The following is a 16,354-nucleotide window of genomic DNA, read 5'->3' on the forward strand; positions in this document are numbered from 1 at the left end:
ACTTCTGGCCTCCACGTGCTCCTGCACACGCACAATCATGAAGAGGCTGACTTTCTGACAGGAGGAGTTGCTGTGTAGAAATGTCAGGTTGAGCAAATAATGGGGCCACATACAGGGCAAGCCTGCCTGTTTCCAAACCACACACGTGCTAAAGATGTGTATGTGCCACAGCAGCTCGCACACCCATACCTTACACATGGTTCCGCTGGGGGGAGGGGGGAGCAAAGAATCACATTTTACCGCATATAAGTCTGTATTGCTTGATTTAAAAAAAAATAACAAGACGATATTAGCCTAGTTTGGTTAATGAATAAAATAAAATGTTAAGTCCTGCTGGTCTCAAATGGGGTCAGAGTGTTGGTTGTCAAGGAGAGAGGTGATAAAAAGAAGTGACGTTTTCACGAAGGGAATGTGGATGTGGCCCTAGGTTTGGAACTGCACAAAGACGATGTGACAGGCCGCTGGAGGACAGGCATGGTCCTCAGGAGCCTGGGGTCCCAGGAGACTGCGAGGTAGCCAAGTCTGTCAGCCGAGTGACAATACTTCCAAAGCACAGAACAGGGCAGCCTCGTCAGCTCCAACAAGCAGAACTGCGTTCCAGAACAAAGTCCCTGGTGGAAAACGTGGCCTTTGCTAAGTTAGGGAGCTTCTCTGCGCCCCTCCAGCATCTCCCCTGTAAACCAGAGGTGACCGCGGTACCTGCCCCACAGACCCAGCATTGGAACAGGCACCACCGAAGTGCTAGCGACTGTCACCAGAACAGCGTCCAGCAGCAGGCATGCAGATGTATTCTTAGCTCTCAGCAAAGTAGGTTATGGTATAAAAATACCATTAAATAGTAACTAAACTAGCGTCACCTTAATGCGCATCTTGCCAGCAAAGCCAGCATGTGCGATTTCTTTTTAAATTACCCTATATTAGAGAATCAAGACCAGGGCTCATTCTGGAGAGCAAGCCGCCAGGCAAAGGCCAGAGGTCCACTTACCCCTTCCCCTCAGGTGATGTGAAACCCACTCTGGCCAAGCCCTGAGACTCAGACCCCAGGCAGGGGTCCCAGACCCTGCTCTCCTGTGAGCAACTAGTCCAGGCAGAGGGGGCACAAGGCAATGCAAGGCACTGTAGGCAGTGCAGGTGGGAACAAGGAGATGGGGGACAGCCCTCGCAAAGGCCCTGAGGCAGAAAGAACCTGGCATCCTCCAGGGCAGGAAGGAGAAAGCAAACCTAACGGCAAGCCCAAGAGTCCAAAACTGGCCCGCTCTGAATGTTCTAAGTGTATTAACTGCCCAGCAGGCCACCCACCAGCTCAGAGCAGGCCGGTCAGAAGAACCACCAACAGCGGACAGCAATGACCCCAGAGGGTGGGTGGCACGCAAACACGCCAGTCGGCTCAGAATGCTGACTGGGGACGGGAGATGGAGTCAAGGACACATTAAGGTCAGTTCTGGGCTTATGGGGAGGGGTCATCAAGAACGGTGGGAGTTCTCTGGGTTGAAGGTCAAGGGTGGTCTCCATGGCCCAAGATTGGCAAAGGAGTGAGCAACCATAGCCGTTGCTATAAAAATACCATTCAACAGGAAGTAAGCTAACGGCTGAGGCTCCCACGCCCTCTCCTCCAAAGTAGGAGTGTCCATGAACCCCCAAATTATATCCAAAACTTATGAAAGTGCTTCTCTCTAGGGAGACTACCTATATTTTAATGAGACAGCCACTCTCTGAAAGCGGAAAATTCACAAGCATTCATCCAGAGCTTGTGATCACTTTCTACCCATTACCGCCCCGTACCTGCCAAAGGCAGGATGGGTGCGTCGGGCTCCTACAGTGGAAGTGGGCATGGCAGGGGACTGTAAAGCCTCACCAGGAACCCTACCACCAGGCACAAACACCAAAGTGACTCTCACCCTTGCACCATGAAAACTGCGCACAGCGTTGGTCATGTGACGAGGGGGAAGGAACAGGAGGCAGCCTAGATTTCCACGAGGAGCAGAGCAGGTGACACGTGGCACTCACACCACGATCGCCACATGGCAGCCACGGCCACTGCCCATCAGCGCCACATATGTCAGCAAGACGATCCTGACTGAGAACACACGTTCTGGATCTTTACAAAGTTATAAGATCCTTGCATCCACGAGAATGCGGTGAAGAAGGGGAGTGCTTGTGCCCAGGCAGAAGAAAATGGGCTATTTAATATTTACTACAGTTCATTGCTTGTTATTATTTTTAAGACAGGACTTAAAAAAAAAAGACAGGACTTAAAGACAAAATGATGAATAATTTTTAGTTCTGGGTAGAGGAGACACCAATGGTTATTGTTCCTGGGGTTTCTGAGCTTTTAGATTGCACATCCAATACGAAATGATTAAACCACGATAAAGCTGGCCCATGCGGACTGAGGGCTCCCCCTTTGCACCATGCTTGCTTCTGGGACCCTGGGCTCATGGTGGATCTGCAACCCAGCATACGAACCCCCCAGGCAAGCATTAGCCGCAGAGAAAGACACACACTGAGGTGCCTCATGGGCCAGGCCCCAGAGAGCCATTCTTCTCTGCCAGCCCACCTGCTGCCCAGGCCTGAGGAAGGAGAGAGCCGGACAGGAGAGAGCCGGGAAGGGAGGGGAAAGCCCAGAGCTGCCACCAGACAACCAGGAGCAGCTGTGGGCCGGGGAGCAGCCCTTCAGCCAGGCAGGGGATTCAGCATCTTCTGACGGGGTGCCAGGGACTACAGCTTTAAATAAACTTGGACGGTCTACCTGGGGCTCTGAAGCTGCACCAACTGTGCCGCAGGCAGGCGCCGTCAACAACTAGCCAACATGGCTACCGGGGGCGGGCGGTGGGGGGATGAGGTGTGTGTCCCCCCCCTTCCCCCCGCTCATCCTGAAGGTACCATCCCCTCATCCCTCTCCCTGCCCATCCCTAGGCCTGGCACCTAGCAGTCTCCACAGAGATAATGCTGGCTAGAGGGGCCCTCCACACCAGGCCTGGGGTCTCATCCTGGCACCCGTGCATCCTCGCCACACCTGGGTGAGGGCTCACTCCTTTTACCTAGGGAGGAGCTGGCAGCCACTCAGCCCTCACCTGCATCTACTGCAAATGTCATTCTCCAGCCTCCACTCCCCAGCGGGGGTGGCAGTGGCCACCTTATCCTGCTGCTCAGCGAAGGCTGGCTCACACCGAGGTGGGGAAGCAAGTCCAGGTGATCTGTTGGTTATGCTCTCTCGACATGGACTGCCTGGAGGCTACCGAGAGGCCCAGGGCGGGGATGCGGGCTCCTGGGCACACAGGAGATGACAAGAAGGTTCCCCAGGCAGGGGAGACTCACGACTGCTCGCTTTTCACTGCTGCCCACCTGCCCCAGCAGCACAGGGCACAGCCGTGGCGATGAGCAACTGGCTCCGAAGAGCTCGCTTCAAGGCATCAGAGGGTCTGAGAGCTGAAGGGCTGGCCCCCCATAACCTCAATGCTGCCTCAGCCCCACCTGAGGCCTGCCAGCCCATCACCTCTTCCTCACAGAGCACAGCCCCGCCGGCTACTGGAAGCTTCTTCAGTGACTGCAAGCTTGAGACACGGGGCTGAGGAAAGGGTGCTGGGCTCTCTGGGCTCGGGGGCCCGTCCGGGTCCACCCAGCCTTGTTCCTTGCCATCCAGCATCGGCCCCTCCTGTCACTCCACTTGGCTTCTCACCCCTTCCCCCCCAAGGCCTGACCCAAATCCTCTTGGCACGTGCAGGAAGAAGTGGGGAACGCTCACACCCCCACACTCCTCCCGCTGGGCACTCCACAATTATCAATGATCAGCGTCCCTCGCCCACCACAAGCGCTCAGACGCTTTTTTAGTAAAAGGAGAGAGAGAGGGGGGAAAAAATGATTTGCGGCTGGATGTGTAAGAGGAAATCTCGCCAGCGCCCCCACGGCACAAGAGGGGTGGGGGAGGGGAGAGCGAGTGGGAAGGAGGTCCCAGCTCTGGAGTCATGTAGCCGGCATCGAAGGATGCCCCTGCAGCCACCTTAAGTCCCAGAGGGAAGCCCCAGGCCCCTGGGGGCTTGGCCGTTTCTGCAACCCCAGGGACAAAGCCAGGACTTCACCCCCAATATGGCTTGTGCTGCGGAGCAGCATCTTGGCTCCAGGGCACCTGTTCCCCCACGAGGCCCTACCCGAAACTCGCCTTCAGAGTCCTCCCCTAGCCCTCCCACCACAGGAGTGGGGGGAGTCCAGAAGCCAGCCTCCGTCTGCCTCGATGACCCTGAATTCAGAGGCCCAACTGGTTCCCTGCCTCACTCTCTCACCCCCCCACCCCCACCCCACCCCCACCCCATGGCCTGATCCTGGCTCCCTGACCTCGTCCACCCCCTCCAAATTCTTGTTTCCAGAAGAATCCGGGGGAAAATCCTCCAGAACCCAGATTCCCCAGGGGACCGAAGGCAGAAGCTGCTCCCACGCTGCTCCCCCGGAGCAGATGGGGCCACGCGAGGAGCAGGCGCGGAGCGGCTCCGCCACCGCTGTCGCCCGCCTCTCGGGTGGGGGTGAGGACAGCATGCCCACACTCGGGGGACGACCCCCTGGGGCCGCGGCCGAACCCCCCCGGGCGCCCTAGGCCTGGCAGCCGCCCCCGCGTGCCGCCTGTCTCTGACCTCCCCGCCGCCAAATGCGTCACGTCTGCCCGGCGCTCGGGGGACACCTGCTGCCGCCCCCGCCGCGCCGAGTCCAGATCCCCGAGTCTCGGTCCCCGCCAAGCCAGGGCACCCGGCAGGGCCGTCCGCGTTGCGGAGGGGCAGCGGGGGCCCGGGACCCGAGGCTCGTGGGGGTCGGGGCCGCACGGGGCAGTGCGCCTGGGCCCGCAGCTCGCGGGAGGAGCCGGGGGCGCGCGGGGCCCGCAGTGCGCGCGGCGACGGGGGTCCCCGCTCCCCGGGGTCTGCGGCCAGCCCGCGCGCGCGCCGAGGCTCTTACTTGCCAATATCCTCGTAGAGCTGGTATTCGTCGGTGAAACGGGTGCAGGTCACCGTGGTGGCCATGGCGGTGGCGATCGGGCTCGGCGTGCGCTCGGCTGCGCTCGGGCGGCGGCGACTCCGGCTCCCGCTCGCGGGCACGGCGGCGGCGGCGGCACGGGCGCGGGCGCGGGAGACACCTCGGCTCGCGGCGCCGGGCGGGGGCCGGGCTGGGCTGCGCCGGGCGGCGAGCGCACGCGAGATCTGCTCGCTCCGTCCCCGCCAGGAGCGCGCCGCACACCTACGCGCGCAGGGGCGCGGGCGCCGCCGCCGCCGCCGCCGCCGCCGCGCCCGCCCCGCCCGCCGCCCGCCGCCCCTCGCACGCGCCTCCCTCGCTCCCCGCACACGCCGGCCCCCGCGCGCCCACCGCCCCGCCGCCTCGGACCTGCGCCGGCTCCCGCGCGCGCCTCGCGCCCTCCGCCCCCCCCCCTGCACCCGCACCGCGGCGGCTCCACTCGCACACACGCGTCGCGCCCGCGCCGGCACCCGCACTGCGCCCGCACCTCCCAATCCCACCCGTGCCCGCGCCCCGTCCGGGCACACGGGCTGCACCACGCGGTGCCCACGCACTGCGTCTGACCCTCTAGGCCCGCGCCCTGCACCGACGAGCCACTGCCGCAGTTCAACAGTCAACCCAGACTCCCCCCGCCCCCCAAAGGCCCACTTGGGAGGGGGCTTGTGTAGTCCTGCGCTGGGCTTCTCCCGGTCCCTCATAAGATGCCACCAGCCCTTCCCGCCTAGCCTGGCGGAGCCGCCCGTGAGTCTGCTAGGCTGAAGGGGATGAGAGGAACATGGCAGGGCGGTGGTCCCGAGCCTTTCCCGGCTTCTTCTGGGACCAGTGACTGGCGTGTCCTCTGTTCTTGTGTGAACATTTGGAGTCCAGATGGGGCCAGCAAAACTGGGGCCGCTCTGCTCTGTCGGGGACTCCTGTCGTGAGAGCTCACTGCCATGCATCCCGGATACCCTGGTCCAGCCCTTCACCTCTGCCCTGGCCAGGAAAGAGACGCACCCGGCTCTTTCTCCCTCTCTTCCCAGTCTCTCCTGAAAGTGGCCCTGAAGGAAGGTGGGCACAGGCAGGCACACAAAGCTCCCCTCGCTCAGCAGCCGGACTGGACTCCTTGCGCTTGGGGCCAGGTATTCCCCCAAGAAGCTGGGAGGGGACTTTGCAGCTAGCCTGGACGGCGTGGATAGATGATTGGCTGGATTCCTTCCATTTACTGATCTCCCAGAGCAGATCTAGTGGATTCCTATCTCAACCGAAGGCTAGCCATGGACACTCTGGCAAGGATCGTCTTAAAAGAGGGAACAAATGGGCAGCTATTAGGAGTCCTCCCAAAAGGTAGGCTTGACAGAGTGCTGCCAGGTGAAAACAGGCCTCTTGGCAAAATGCTCGTGATGGGTGTACAGACCTAGCCTCCGCCGGAAGACAGAAAGCTGGAGACCGGATGTTCAAGGGCACGTGTAGGTTCCAGTCAGAAGCGTCTAGCTGAGAATGTAAGCATCTTGGCCTTGACTTCGGCGGGACCCGAGCAGGAAGGGAAACCCCACCGTGAGAAACAGTGTGACAGCTTAGGCGGAGGATGCTAGCCCATGCAACAGGCAGGCGGAAGGGTGGAAAGGGTGAAGGCCTGCCTGAAGCTTGCTCTTAGGGCTGATGTGACGCCCCGTGGCACCTGCTGAGAGCAGCTGTTTCTGCTCTTTCTGAGCCCTGGAGGGAGAAGAGGGCAGGCTGCACTAGAGTACAATTAGCCAAACAAACAAAGCAAAATTGCACGCACCCCCCCCCCCCCTCACACACACTCCCTCTGAGTCAGGCTGTCTTTAGGCTACCGGGTCACACCCCCTCCCACCAGCGGTCCGGAAGATCACAAGGTGGTGCCTGAATCCTAATGGTAGCTGATCTTGAGTGTGCTTGCATGGACCTTACCCTTATTTTACTATTCGATTCTCAACCCCAGAGGCAACGTTTTCCTAGACGGGGCAACACAGAAACAGCAGAAGTAAAGATGCTCTGGGAGTGTGGCAACTAGAGAGAAGGGTCAGTGGCAAGGTGTGTGCTGTACAAGCCTGAGGACCCAGGCTTGTGAACCTGTGGGAAAAAGCACAGGCTTAGGGATGGAGGTCTGAAGACCCCTGCGGCTTACGGGCCAGCCAGCTTAGCTAAATTGGCAAGCTCCGGCTTCAGTGAGAAACCCTCGATTAAATAAAAAATAAAGTTGGAAAGCGACCAAGGAAGATGGACCTTGACCTCTGGCCTACACATGATTATGCGTGTGTGCGCGCACACGCACACATCACATTCACAAAACAAAAATTGATCCAAAAGAGAGGAGTGCCTAGGACTGTCCATAAAGTCCCCCTTGCCTTTTATTTTCACACAAACATACACACCAAGATATACACACAGCCTGATGGTTGGTAGCACACACCTTTAACCTGAGCTCTGGGAAAAACAAAAAAACAAAAAACAAACATGACCACACATGCACAAAAATGCATATAAAAAAACATGCACATGGGCACACAATATACATACACACAAAGCCACAAAAAATGTACACACCAGGCGAGGCCACAGCACCACGCTGGGTGCTCCCTTGCAAGGCCCCCTTTCAAAAGTGGACAGGCTGTGTCATGGAAAGAGTTGCAGTCACTAAAGGGTGCGGTTGGAAGCCCACTGTGTCCTCAGCCTCTCCCCCATTGTACTCCTGTGAGGCCCTGGACATCCCCGCAGCCCCTCCCCTGTGAACTGAAGCATCAGAGGCAATCCTTCAAGTCATCCGGATGGCTCCGGAGAGGCAAATGATCCGGGAGTAGACAGTGGGGGAAGAGGTGAGCTGCCGAGGCGTGCGGGCTATCCTTGCCCAGACAACACAGCTCACGCTCTGCCTTAAGATGCAGCAGACTGAAAAGATGGGGAGGGAGAAAGGTTTCCAGCTGTGACTTTTTCTGCGCTTGAACCCCAGAGGCCTTCTCATGTAGCTTCAGCTCTGGATCAGAGGCGAAGACTCCTCCCTCATCCCACCCCTTCCCCTGCCTGCTACCCCGCCCCACCCTCGCCCCATGTCATCTCCACCTCCCACCTTGTCCTTTCGGGTTCCCTTCTGTAAGCAAGGAGGATTCTCCCACCCAGGTGGCAGCTGGGGTGGTTGTGGGGAATATCAGTTCTGGAAGGTTATTGTTAGGACAGTCACCATGGCAACAAGCATCACATCTGCAGAGCCACAAGTGATGCACGTGGGGCTCGTTCTCCCAAAGAACACCGCCGCTTTCCTGATGCCTTTACCTTCAGGGTCTGCCGCTGGGTAGGGGCATTGTTACCACTCCCTCTGTCACGGGCACAGCAGCCTACCCAGTAAATCAGGCTGTGTCTTCTGAGCCCGAAGAGCAGAGCCCATCAATCCCCAATCACCTGGCAGCAGTGATGGGAGCGGTGGTGACGATGGCAGTAAGAGTATTGGCAGTGATGGTGGCGGCAGTGGTGGCAAAGGCATTGGTGGTGGTACCGGATGGCAACATCAGACTGACTAGCTTCAGATCACAAAGTTAGTCCAGTCCAGATCCGCCTTCATAACTAGCTCATACCTTTAACGAGGATGCTATGGGTGAGAGTGATCCCTCGCACTCCTGGTGCCATTGCTGTGTACCAGCTGTATGCATGGCCCTGCCCCGGCAGAGAACACACCAGAGAATGGCAAGGTAGTTGTGCCCATGGGGCTTATATTGACAAGAACACAAAACAGCGTTCCGCAGTGATGCTTAACACACACAATAACGTCCCACCCCCACCGCCATGACTGCTTGTTTCTCCGTGATTTCAGTGGCCCTGAACCAGCCACAGTCCAAAAAATACTAAACGGCTTGTTGCAAAAATTGCACGCAGTTTCTGGGTAGAGCATGTGGTTGCACTCCATACTGTACTGGCTGCTAATTATCCTTTGGTCCTACATCTCTCTGCTATATTGTATGCATGTGCGGGGCAAACGGCAATAGGATTCAACACTGTCTGTGGCCATGGGGGCCTTGGAACCCCACACACACTTTATGATTAGGGTAGAGAGGCTAGTCTACATAGAAAGCAAGTGATCTGCTAGAGGTGACAGGTACAGCCTTCAGAGTGTCCGTGGAAGGTTTTTTGTGGAGGTGACATGTAAGCTGGGGTCTGGATGACGTGGGGAAGGCGGCCTTAAGAGCATCCTCTGAAGAGAAGAGAAGAGAAGAGAAGAGAAGAGAAGAGAAGAGAAGAGAAGAGAAGAGAAGAGAAGAGAAGAGAAGAGAAGAGAAGAGAAGAGAAAGGGGTGTTAGCAAAAGAGGCTGCTAGGCAAAGGCCCTGCAGGTAGAATGGGCCCGTGTTGTTTAAGGAAAAGAATAGGGAGACTGAGGCAGAAAGAGCCCCACTGTGTTTTGTTGGTCCCCTCTGTAGCAGACTCTGTCTGGCATCTGAGTTCTCCAACAGCTGTGAAGCCACCATTATGGCCAATACAGCATGATAGATGGAGCTTGCTAGTCAGCCCTGAGCAGTGTGCACAGGCCTGCCTCAAAGGTTCAACTTGAGGATATCAGACAGTAACCTCAGGCTTACTCCTGCTCACCACGCACCAAGCTTAAGGGGGGTACCACCCTGTCCAGAAGGGGCCAGACCACAGCCGTGGGCACTGCCAGGCTACAGCTTGGTGCCGCCTCTCCTGTGCGCTGTCTAGGCTTCTGGCGGGTTGAGTCTCCCTCGAACGCTCCTGGTACTCCCTGGACCCTTGCTGAGGCACACCCCTTCAGAGTGACCTCACCGCGTCTATTCTAGTTGGTGTCACCTCTACTCTCTTGGCGCAGCCTCGGGACTGGACACAGAACATACACTATCCCAGCTCAGCATAATCCAAGCAGTTCTCCTAGCAGGAGTGACGACTGACAGGACAGGTCCAAATGGCCAGGAGAGCCCAGGGAATGCTCCAGCTTACCCCATAGGGACACTAGGGGCTTGCCATCGCGGGGACTCCCTCCTTGGGAGACCTGCAGTGGGGCCTCCCATGCTCTCCTGTGCAGCTTCTTCCCATAGGCAAGAGGGCTAAACATGAGAGGCCTGGGGCTGGGGCTCGAGCCTCGCCAAGGACAGGGGCCTGCTGCCCCGGCTAGGCTGACAAGAAAGACAGCGTGACCACTGTGGCGGTTAGGGGACCACAGAGTTTCGTGATGCCTGCACACTCTGCTCTGGCGTCTATCTAAAGTAGGTGCTTTCTTTGCTCTGACACCAAGACCCAGCTGCCCTCTTCCTGTCCCAAGTAGGGTTTGATGGAGGAGGACAGGGGAGCGCGTGGAGGAGGAGGGAGATTGGGGAAGTGTGCCGCAACGATCTCTCAGTGCCACGAAGTAACGGGAGCTGCTGTAGGGTGGTAGTCAGCGTGTAACACTATTAGACCGTGTCCACAAATGTGGGATGACCAACTGAGGAGCTGTTGGGCAGTTTTTATAAAACTAAACAGACACCTGCCCTATGATCTGTCCGTTTCCCTCTTGGGCATTCACCTGGTAGAAATAAAAAGACGTCACAAAGTAACAGAAAGAATGAGATTTATATAAGAACATTCATGGTCATTTTATTCACACAGCGGAAACTTGGAGTGAGTGTAGGCGAATAAACCGGAGTGAGTCAACACGAGGACTTACTGGCACACTCCCTCTCTCGAGCAGGACTGAAGGGCTCACACACAAATGCCCAGGGCATGGTTCCATTCCTACGGAAGTTCACAGACACAGATTCAGAACATGACCAGGGCTGACTGGAAGGGTCCAAAGGAAACATTTTGGATGAAAGAATTGTGCTTTTTCTTTTCCATGGTTACATGAGTGAATACATTTGCCCAAAGTGTTGGAAACTTAAAATTGGTGCATTTTATGTAAATGCAGTTTACAAGAACTCCGTGTGATTATGTGTGTAAATCACACCTCAACCTAAAAATTACACGAAGTATATTCTCATGTCGTTATCCCATATGGTGAATATATTGTTTCTCGTTCACATGGAGCAGTCTTAGCTACAAAGCAAGAGTTGGGGGACAGAAGAAATCTTGGAAAAAAAAAAATTCTACAGAAGCAGGGGCCCCTGGCAACAATGTAAAAGTTAAAGAATAACCAAATGAGACTATTGCCTGAGCAGGAACTTTAGCTAACAAGGGGCTAAGGAAAAGAGTCTCAGAAACACACAGAGTCCTGTGAGGCCTGGTCATGGCCAAGGCAGCGCTCAGAGATGCCCTGTGCCAGTGTGCACTTACCAGAGAACCAGGAAGATCAGCCACAACCTGTGCTTTCCAGCTCAAGCTGGGAACAAGCAAGACAACCGGAAAAAAGTGGGGGGACAAACTTGGCAATGTCAGACAAAAATTAGCAAGCAAAAAGAACAGTCTTATTTATTCATTTTAATTTTTGTTGTGATGAAGAATGGACGAAAAGCCTTGCTTACTAAGCAAGTACTTTACCTCTGAGCTCAATCGACCCAAATCTTCCAAATTTTAAAAGATTTTAAAAAAACTTTTTTAAAGTAAGAGAGAAAAATCATTGACAAGTCTGGTCAGAAAAGAAAAAAAAAAAAGTCAGGAAAGTAGAAGAAGCCAGATGTGGTGGTGCTTGCCTTTAATCCCAGGGAGGCAGAGGCAGGAGGATCTCTGTGAGTTCAAGGCCAGTCTGGTCTACAAAGTCTAGGACAGCCAGGGCTCTGTTACACAGAGAAACCCTGTCTCAAAATAAATAAATAAATAAATAAATAAATAAATAAATAAATAAATAAGAAAAAGAATAATGTTGAACTTTGTACAGTAAGGATATACTCGTGCATTATACTTGCACATTTTAAAAAGACAACAGTGTGAGCATTAAAAGGTGGAGAGGAAAAACAACCCTGGATGAGGTGGTGGTGGAGAGATGGTTCCAGGGTAAGAGTATTCGGCACAGTAGCATGAGGGTTAGAGTTCAGAGCCCCACACCTCCTGAACACATTCTCTCTCTCTCTCTCTCTCTCTCTCTCTCTCTCTCACACACACACACACGCAAACATGCAAATTAATATGTATGTTTTTAGCATTTTTTTTTTAAGCTGGTGCTCTTTGCCACCAGGGTCCACTTCCTCAGCCCCAAACATACAAAGAGATGTTTAAATCCTAAGGCATTGGTACTTGAGAAAAAACAGTGACAGGAAGGGCATCTGCAGGTTTAATTCCTGCTTGTCTTCTGCCTGGGAACTGGAGAGACAGCGAGCATCAGCTTCTATCTAGTTCATGGTCTAAGAAGCACAAGGCTGAGGTCTCCAGTTCTGTCAAGGCTTTGTGTGGCAGTGAGCCTGGGTTCCGGATGCCTGGAGGCTCTGTAGCTCCGGGTTTCGGGGTAGGAAGGGAATTTGTAATGAAGATATGCACAGCAGTGCTATTTATAACCAAGAAAACTGGAAACAGCCCAAATTGCCCCCCACAGGGGACAGGCCTGGTGGAGAGAGTCCCGCAATAGGAGGCAACTGTTGGCCACGTGATAAGCAAGGAGGGCGAAGGCTTGGGAATGCAAGAGCCTTTCTTGTGGAGGAAGACAAATGTAATGCAATTTGTACACAGCCACCATAATTAGGAAAAGCTGCTGGCAGGGATGTACATTCAGTGTTGGGTGATGGCCTGCATTCAGCAGCCGGGCTGCCTTTCTCCAGGCTCATCCTAGTCTGCTGCTAAGCAGAGCTATGCATGAGGAGGCCATAAGCAGCGAAGGCAATTACCTGAAGGCCAGCAGCAGTGAGGGAGGCAGTAGGAGGCTGTGGGGATCCCATTCCCTGCCTCCCTCTCCAGGATAGGCCAGAATGAGGCTGTGAGCAAACCACAGGCAGAGACAGTCTGTCAAATGCACAGGGATATACCGGAGGCCATGGGGCCTTTTCCCCAGAGGGAATTCTTTGGGGCCCTACCATCTCCTCCCCAAGATTTTGTGTCCTCTGGAGTAGGAAATGGGAGGCAGTGTTTTGTTTTGTTGTTGTTGGTTTGGTTTGGTTTATTTGTTTGTTTTGCAGTACTAGGGAAATGAGCCAGGGCCTCCTATTTCCCAGATTTCTCACTGCGACCTCGTAAAAATTGTTTTGAGATAGGATCTCAACTAATTTTGCAAGCTGACCAGAGCTGACTGACTCAGGCTCCCAGGTAACTGGCATGGCAGGGCAGCTGTGCCAAGCTTGGATGGGAATGTTCAAAACCCGTTTTCTCCCTTGAGGACCCTTCCACCTCCTCCAGGCATTCTCCGAACTACCTGAGGCCAGCATCTTTGAAAGGGCCTCTGAGTCTCCTGCACCGACCCTAAAACTCAAGAGTCCTGGCAGGGTCAGGGGGTCGAGGAAGGCCAATGGATGGGCCCTGTGGCTCGCAGAGGGGGGTAGCCCCTGCTTGACTCCCAGCCGAAGGGCACAGGCTGCACCCTGCTGGGGGCCTTCTGTGTGTCTTACGAGTTTGATCAGAGAGGCAGAGCTCTCTTGGTCTCCCCTGCCCTACTCCACTTCCACTGGACCCCAGCCCAGCCCAATTGGCACCAGGACTCAAGGGCCCAAAGGAGTAGAAGATAAAGGCCGCGCAGTGCCTTGGCACACAGTCACAGGTGGCACTTATTACGAATCTGCATCGAGTTGGATTTGAGGCCTTAGTCCTTCCTTCCTGTGATCCTCTCTGAATGTCCCTTCATTTTTGGCCTAGTTGGACATTAGTCATATACGTGGACTACAAGACTTCTGCTGGAGCCTCGGCCTCCAGTCAGTGGGCCTACACCTCACAGCAGCCAGTGTGTGACAGGCAACCAATACAGACAGAGCCAGACATAGCCACTGTTGGCTTAGCCATCAGGCCAGGGTACCCCACCACGTCCCCAGAAGCACTGTTGCATGGGGTACAGTGACAGTGACTGCACCCCCGCTTAGTTCCTATCACAGCGGCCCTTGCTTTCTGCCTGGGGCATCAGGGTATTCGTCATCAGTGTATTCATTACGCTCTGTTCCTGTGAAGCAGCACTAACTGGAAGGATCACGGGGAGGGAAGGGTTTATGTGGTTGTTTATGTGGTTTATAAGTCACCATCACAGTCCACTGTTGAGGGAATTCAGGGCAGGAATTGAAGCAGAGACCACAGGGGAGCACTGCTTATTGGCTTGCCCTCTTGCTTTCTTCAACAACCCAGGGCCACATTCCCAGGGGTGCCACAGTGGGCTGGACCCCCCCCCGTCAACCATCAACCAATAAAATGCCTCAGAGACTTACCCATAGAATAATCGATGGATTGCTGAGTCCCCCTTTCCAGGTGGCCCCAGTTTGGTGTTGGCACAACCAGCCTCTGCAAGGGTCAAGTGGACCCTGGGGGCCCTCCAGGCACTTCTCAGCGTCCCTTACTTTCTTCCTTCTTAGTCATGCCTCTATACCCCAAGGTGAATTGCTGGGGCAGGCCTAAACAGTGCCCTGCCAGACCCTAGGTACTGTGTTTACAATGACGTCACCTTTGGGGGTCACTAACCATATTAATAATAGCTGCCATTTATTTGGCAGGAGACTAGAAGGGCCCCCATTGGAAGGTATTTTGGAGGCAGGATGTAAGCAGTACAGAACAGGTGGCTTGGACCACTCCTGCCTTCCAGGAGTCCAGGCAGGATAGATGAAAAACGAGAGTGAAGAGGCTTGGGATCAATACTGAGTTCTGCTTAAGGGGTGCGGAGGCTCAGGGCCTCTCACACACCTTGGCCCACAGGGTCAGGTGAAAACAAGGTCTTCCAGAGTATCACAGGAGCAGCACGGGAGAGTGAACCACAGCTAGGAATGTCACAGGAGGAGGCAAGGGCCATCCGGTTCTCTGCCGGTGCGGCGCTGAGGAGGTGGCCTGAGTAAGATGTGAGTGAAACAGAGAAACAAACAGAGCCCAAGAGAACCAGAGGGAAGGGCCAATCTGGAAAGTCTACCGAGGAGGTTCAAGACAGTCAACACCAGCAGGGCAGCGGGCCACAGCCAGGTGGGGTGCTGGTCAAGGAAGGGCATAGTGCCAGGAAGTAGGGTGTCACCATCTCTCTCAGGAATTACTTATAACTTTCCTATATGATAGCCTGGATTATTCCACTGTAGCCTCTCTCGCTATAAATAGCCGTAAACCTGGACAAAATTCAGGAAGCAATCGTTTCAGGCAGGGGACACTAGTAATAGAAAGATGTGGGTCCCTGACTGGCTCATCCCCCGGCCACTCCACTCTCCCTCAAGCACAGCTCGAGTGGCCATTGCAACAGCCTGGTGAAATCCCACGTCGTCACATCCCCTCTCTACCATGCTGTAAGCCATCCCTTTGTTTAGCGCACTACCGCTCTGCCACGGCAGACCTCCTAGATGCTTCGGAGCACACAGGAGAACACGCAGTAGATATGGTTTGCTCCTATGGTCTTGGGCATCTGCTAGGAGTCTTGCCACATGTCCCTGGCGGATGGGGAGGGGGTGGTCTTCTGTACAACACAGAGCCGCAGTGGCTACTGCATCTCCCCCACCAAAGTCCAAGTCTTAGGGGAAAGGTTTTAAATATTTCATCATTAAAGTCTTTTTTTTTTTTTATAGCTACTCTTTAACAGAACAAGAAAAGTTCCCTTCTATTCCTGGGACATGATCTGAATAATTCTAATCCTTTAAAATGTGTTGAAGCTTATGGCTCAGCCATATGATCAATTCTCGTAATGCTCCATATGCACGGGGAAATGATGTGTATTCTGTCATTACTGGGCCTGGTGTTCTGAATGTGCCAAGCACACCAAGTTGTGTGTTACCCACGTGACTCAGACTCCCTCTGAGTCTTGTTGTCTGCCTGTGCTCTCATTTAGGATGGGAGGTGAGTTAAAATTGTCTACTGTGGCTGCCAAAGTTTCTATTCCTCCCTTGAAGACTGTCAACTTTATGCTATGAAGTTACTGAGTTCATGTGAAATTTTAAAGCTTTCTGGTAAGTACACGCCTTCATCGCCACGGTATGTCTCTGTCTCTAGTTAGCCTTATTTTCTTAGTGCCTGTTTTATCTAAAAACAATTCTGTTGGGGTTCATAGTGTACAGGAAAGGCTCAGTTGGCTCAAGTGCTGTATGTTCCAGGAAAGAACTTGCCCTGAATAGACTCCTGGGAAGCCCATGGCATCCTGCCCCCAGTGTGTTACACGGCTGAGGCTTTCGGCCATGCTGTAGCAGTGTTGGCTTCTGAATGTCGTTCATCCTGAAATCCTAACCTAGCGCCTCGGAATGTGACACTGAGGAGATGACTGAGGTAAGAATGAAGCTAGCATTGTGGACACTGATCCGGTAGCTGTCTTTAGAAGAAATAGAAATTTGGACAGAGGCATGCAGAGGGATGAGCTATGAG

General features: G+C 54.6%; 1 protein-coding gene across 17 annotated transcripts in view; it reads right to left on the reverse strand.

Moving 5' to 3' along the window:
- Camk2b (calcium/calmodulin dependent protein kinase II beta) overlaps positions 1-5,239 on the reverse strand; it is an 87,966-nt gene extending 82,727 nt beyond the window's left edge. For 2 of the 17 annotated variants that reach the window (XM_060365640.1, XM_060365633.1), the window contains exon 1: positions 4,942-5,239. In XM_060365640.1, coding sequence (XP_060221623.1) covers positions 4,942-5,006 — 65 coding nt within the window. In that variant the 5' untranslated portion in view covers positions 5,007-5,239. The remainder of the gene's footprint in view (positions 1-4,941) is intronic. The other 15 variants (XM_060365635.1, XM_060365634.1, XM_060365632.1 and 12 more) reach the window with 12 other exon arrangements.
- Between the last annotated feature and the right edge of the window lie 11,115 nt (positions 5,240-16,354).

The sequence above is a fragment of the Meriones unguiculatus genome, chromosome 12 (genome assembly GCF_030254825.1).
Source record: "Meriones unguiculatus strain TT.TT164.6M chromosome 12, Bangor_MerUng_6.1, whole genome shotgun sequence".
In the NCBI taxonomy this organism is placed as follows: Eukaryota; Metazoa; Chordata; class Mammalia; order Rodentia; family Muridae; genus Meriones; species Meriones unguiculatus.